Raw genomic sequence first — 5,179 nt, 5'->3', positions numbered from 1 at the left:
GCGGGCGGCGGGCGCTGTGCCCTTCCCCGCCGTGGCCAAGCTGGAGTTCGGGGCAGGGGCAGTGGGTGTGCGGCTGGTGGAGAGTGCCGGGCAGTGTCACGCGCACGCAGCCCAGCTGTGGTACGACCTGCGGGCCGATGCCGACCACCCAGGCATAGGGCTGGGCTGGGGCAACGCCATGCTGCTGATGGAGTATGTGCCGGGCACTGAGCACGATGTTGACCTGGTGCTGTTCGAGGGCCGACTGCTGGGCGCCTGGGTGTCGGACAACGGCCCCACACGCCTCCCCACCTTCCTGGAGACGGCGGCCATACTGCCCTCCTGCCTGCCCGCTGACCGGCAGGCCCAGCTGGTGCGGGCAGCCCTGCGCTGCTGCCGGGCCTGTGGGCTACGGCATGGCGTCTTCAACGTGGAGCTGAAGCTGGGCCCTTCCGGGCCGCGCCTGCTGGAGATCAACCCTCGCATGGGCGGCTTCTACTTGCGCGACTGGATCCGCGCCGTCTATGGGCCCGACCTGCTGCTGGCTGCCGTGCTGCTAGCACTGGGTCTGCCGCCCGTGCTGCCCTCCCGGCCTTCACCCCGGCAGCAGCTGGCGGGCATCATGTGCCTGGCGTCGGAGCATGGCCAGGCCCTGCGCGGTGGCGTCATGGCAGCCCTGCAGGGCCTGCAGCAGCGTGGCCTAGTGCGCCTCAACCCGCTATTTGAGGAGGCAGGCGGGCACTACGAGGAGCCCTGCCTGAGTGTGGCCTGCGCTGGGGATGGCCCTGCTGAAGCCTGCGGGCGGCTGCTGGGGCTGTGCCAGGCGCTGGGCATCGACTCGCCCCAGTACCCTGTCAGTCATTTCCTCTCCCACTTCAAATAGCTACGGCGGGGGGTGGGGATGTGGGGCCAGGGCCGGGCTTTGCATCCCCCAGATCATCCCCCAGGGGCCCACATCCCAATCTCAACCCCCCGCTCTCTTGGGATTGGGCTGTGGGTTGTGGGCCTGTAGCAACATGGCGGCCCTACAACACCCAGCGTGGTTCTCAACTGCAGCACGGGGGCTGCAGCAGTGGGGAGAGCCTACAATAACAGAGCAGCCCATAATAACAGGCAAATGCCCCTCCTATAACCAGAGTGTGGGGAGATCCCATTGTAACAGGCAAACATGAGGAAACAGTGCAGTATGAGGGGAGCACACAATAAGAGATGAGCATCGTGAGACCCTGTGATAGAGGACAAATATTGGGAGACCCTACAAGAACACCTGGGTGAGGGGAGACCCCACAGTGATAGAATAGCACAGAGAGATCCCGCAGCAACAGGTGTACAGCAGATCCACTGCAGAAGCAGGAGACCCTACAGTAACAGGAGCGGGAGGCACCTGCAGTGAGAGCTGTGCATGGGAAGATCCTGTGGGAACACCCCATTGCTGGGGAGACCCTACAATAACAAGCCTGACAGTGGCAAAGCAGTGTGGGGAGAATCTCCCTATGTCTCACAATCCCAGGATGATGCCATGTGAAAACACAGTGTGTCACAGCCTCTGCCACCGTCAGTGGGGAAACGGCATCTGCAAGTGGCAGCAAGAGACCCTACAATAACAGCAACCCTACAATGATATATGGCCCATGTGGCCGAAACCCTACAGTAATAGCAGTGTTCACAGCAGCCTGTGTAGTGTCTGAAGCCTTATAACAATAGACCACGTACTGCCTGAGACCCTGCAGTAACAGCAGTGACCCTACAATAACACAGCCCACATAGTGCCTGAGACCCTGCAATAACAACACAGACCCCACAATAACACAGGAGTGCAGTAGCAGCCCGAGACCCAATTGGAGGTTCTTCCAGGGGTCACCTCCAGTCCGACTCCCTAGCACCTCATGACCTGTGGAAGAGGCACAATCCCAACCCGGGCTGGGGGAGCACCCCAGGGCCATGTGCACCAATAAAGGCTGCGGAGCGCCAACTCAGTGCGTCAAGGTCCGTGTTTATTTCGGGGAGGTTCCCCTCCCAGCAACCCCCCCGCAGGACTCCATGCGCCAGCGCTGACATTTGGGGCCGACCCCTGCCCTTTGGGAGACACCCGAGCCGGAGGGGGCGTAGCCTAGCCTAGGGGGCGTAGCCAAGACTGGAGTTGCTAACGTTGGTGGGCGTGCCTAACCCTGGGGGCCGGGGGTAAATCTAGGGGCGGGGCCACGTGCTCGGACTCCACGTCCCGGGGTGCCCCGCGGCGGGGATCCCGAGTCCCTCCTGTGACGCGACGCAGACGTGACCGGGCGGGGCCCGCGGGTTCGCTGCGGCGCCGCAATGGCGGGGGTGTTCGACATCGACCTGGAGACCGAGGAGGGAAGCGACGGGGAAGAGTCCGAGCTGGGCGCCGTGAGTCCACCGGGGACGTCGGGACCTTGGGGGGAGACGGCGCGGGGACAGCGTGGGGAGCTGATCGAGAGTGGGGATAGGGGGCTGGGACGTGGTGGGACTGGGGACACGAGGACGGCAGTCGGGGACCCTGACGGAGGTGACTACGACCTGGTGGGGAGGGGGATAGGGGAGGGATACAGATAGAAATAGGAATACCAGGACTGGCTGGGGATGGGGGCACAGGAGTGGGGACGTGGGGAATTGGACCTGGTGGAGAGAGGGATGTGGGATAAGGACAGGGTAGGGATGGAGCAGAGGTGAGTGGGGCTGTCTGGGCGTGGGACGGGGCCTCAGGTCCTGGTGGGGATCAGAGGTGGTGATGGGAGGGCTGGGACGCGATGTGGATGGGGGCAAGGAACCTGGGCGAGGGATGGGTGAAAGGGCAGAACCTGTTCCAAGGATGAAGGACAGGGCTAACGCCACCGTGCCGTGTGGCACTGATGCCACGTCCCCACAGGAGATGGAGGTGGAGCCCCGGGGGAACGGCCTGGAGTGAGTGTAGGATGGCACCGGGGTGGCACTGAGGGGCGGCTCTGAGGGGGCCCCATCCCTACTCACCACCCCCCCACCGCCACCCCACAGGCCTGTGGGGCACTACGAGGAGATAGAAATCTCAGAGAACAGCGTCAACAACGGCCCGGAGCAAATCGGGCCCCACTGCTTCGAGCTGCTGCGCGTCCTGGGCAAGGGCGGCTATGGCAAGGTGGGAGGGCTTTGGGAAGGGGGGCTGCTCATGTGGTGGGGGTGTCAGGAAGTTTGCCCCCCCCCCGTCCTGCAGGTCTTCCAGGTGCGCAAGGTACAGGGCACCAACACAGGGAAGATCTTCGCCATGAAGGTGCTGAAGAAGGTAGGAAGGTGCCATGGAGCGCTGCATCACTGTGGGACCTCCCCCCATCATTGTGTGTTGCCTTCCCCTCACCATGTAACCCCCTGTCCCAGGCCAAGATTGCCTGCAGTGCCAAGGACACAGCGCACACGCGGGCTGAGAGAAACATCCTGGAGGCCATCAAACACCCCTTCATCGTTGACCTCATCTATGCCTTCCAGACGGGCGGCAAGCTCTACCTCATCCTGGAGTGCCTCAGTGGTATGGGGGAACGGGGGGGCAAGCATGAAGCGGGGACAGCTCACGGCCCCCTGGCTGTTTGTTGCAGGTGGGGAGCTCTTCATGCAGCTGGAGCGTGAGGGCATCTTCCTGGAAGACACCGCCTGGTAGGGCCAGTAACATCCCTATGTATCCCCATGTGTCCCCACGTGTCCTCAGCCTGGAGGAGGGCACTGGGGGCCCTGACTGCTGCTCACCCCCTTCCACCGTGGCACAGCTTTTATCTCAGTGAGATCACACTGGCGCTGGGCCACCTGCACTCTAACGGCATCATCTACCGTGATCTCAAGCCAGAAAACATCATGCTCAACAGCCAGGGTGGGTACAGTGCTGGGGGGCCACCGTGCAGTGCCATTCTGGGGGCTGACCCCCTCTGGAACCCTCCCAGGTCACATCAAGCTTACAGACTTCGGTCTCTGCAAGGAGTCCATCCATGATGGAGCAGTCACCCACACCTTCTGCGGCACTATCGAGTACATGTGAGCAGGGGGAGGGGTGCCAGGGGAGCCTGGAGGGACCATGCACTCAGGGCATCCCTCCCATTGCCCAAAGGGCCCCGGAGATTCTGGTGCACAGTGGGCACAACCGCGCAGTGGACTGGTGGAGCCTGGGTGCCCTGATGTATGACATGCTCACCGGATCGGCAAGTCACCCAGAGGGGGTTGAGGGAGGCACATGGACAGCATGGAGGGCTCATTGTGGCCAACCCCCACCTGGCAGCCCCCATTCACAGCAGAGAACCGCAAGAAAACCATTGACAAGATCCTGAAGGGGAAGTTGGTGTTGCCACCCTACCTGACACCCGATGCACGTGACCTGCTCAAGAAGGTGCCTCCATCCACCCCCAATCCCATCACCCCCTGTGTGTGTGGAGGGGGACAGCCGGGACCCCCATGTCCTTTCTCTCGCAGTTCCTCAAGCGCAACCCCAGCCAGCGCATTGGTGGGGGACCGGGAGATGCAGCCGATGTGCAGGTAGGGGTTGGGGAAGGGTATAATGATGTTCCTCCCCCCCACCTCTTAATATAACATTAGTTCCACTCCAGAAGCATCCCTTCTTCCGGCACATCAACTGGGAGGAGCTGCTGGCACGCCACCTGGACCCTCCCTTCAAACCCTGTTTGGTACTGGGGAGGCTCTGGGGGGCAATGGTTGAAGGGGGGGCTCAGAGGACAGCAGCCACGTTCCTTCCCCCACACAGCAGTCGGAGGAGGATGTCAGCCAGTTCGACGTCCGCTTCACACGCCAGACCCCCGTGGACAGCCCCGATGATGCCATCATCAGTGAGAGTGCCAACCAGGCCTTCCTGGTACGGGGTGGATGCACAGGGAGAGGTGTCCCGCTGCCCCCTCGCCCCGCCCTCTGCCATTCCCCTCCTCCAGGGCTTCACCTATGTGGCCCCCTCAGTGCTGGAGAGTATCAAGGAGGGCTTCTCCTTCCAGCCTAAGGTGCGCTCCCCCCGCCGCCTCAACAGCAGCCCCCACACCCCAGTCAGGTACCCGTGCCAGGTTTGGGGGGCACTACGGGAAAGCTGCCCCTCCTCACCCCGCCGTCTGCCTTCTGCAGCCCGGTCAAGTTCTCCCCGTTCGAGCCCTTCAGGTCTGCAGAGCCCATGGAGCTGGGGCTGGGGGGCGGCACCCCGCCCGAGGCCACGGCCCCGCTGCCTATC

The 5,179-nt window shown here is 63.0% G+C and overlaps 2 protein-coding genes across 5 annotated transcripts in view; both read left to right on the top strand.

Annotated features, from left to right (window-relative positions):
- Positions 1-1,951, top strand: part of CARNS1 (carnosine synthase 1) — a 7,693-nt gene extending 5,742 nt beyond the window's left edge. The window contains 1 exon segment of the mRNA XM_031557716.1: positions 1-1,951. This exon segment is cut by the window's left edge and continues 21 nt beyond it. Coding sequence (XP_031413576.1) covers positions 1-862 — 862 coding nt within the window. The 3' untranslated portion in view covers positions 863-1,951.
- Positions 1,952-2,269: 318 nt separating this feature from the next.
- RPS6KB2 (ribosomal protein S6 kinase B2) lies at positions 2,270-5,179 on the top strand. Of its 4 annotated transcripts, none has more exons than XM_031557712.1 (14): positions 2,270-2,364; positions 2,864-2,898; positions 2,989-3,109; positions 3,158-3,253; positions 3,346-3,493; positions 3,561-3,618; positions 3,729-3,829; positions 3,900-3,990; positions 4,064-4,154; positions 4,232-4,339; positions 4,423-4,485; positions 4,557-4,634; positions 4,712-4,958; positions 5,077-5,179. In XM_031557712.1, the coding sequence occupies exons 1-13, from the start codon at positions 2,293-2,295 to the stop codon at positions 4,955-4,957; spliced, it is 1,308 nt and encodes a 435-aa protein (XP_031413572.1). In that variant the 5' UTR covers positions 2,270-2,292; the 3' UTR covers position 4,958; positions 5,077-5,179. The 4 variants fall into 4 exon arrangements, with proteins under 4 accessions (XP_031413572.1, XP_031413574.1, XP_031413573.1 ...); XM_031557714.1 differs by having other exon boundaries at positions 4,232-4,485; positions 4,712-4,819; positions 4,918-4,958; positions 5,077-5,169; XM_031557713.1 differs by having other exon boundaries at positions 4,712-5,005; positions 5,077-5,167.

Source organism: Meleagris gallopavo, unplaced genomic scaffold (genome assembly GCF_000146605.3).
Source record: "Meleagris gallopavo isolate NT-WF06-2002-E0010 breed Aviagen turkey brand Nicholas breeding stock unplaced genomic scaffold, Turkey_5.1 ChrUn_random_7180001951169, whole genome shotgun sequence".
NCBI lineage: Eukaryota > Metazoa > Chordata > Aves > Galliformes > Phasianidae > Meleagris > Meleagris gallopavo.
This window is presented reverse-complemented; position numbering and strand designations above follow the sequence as displayed.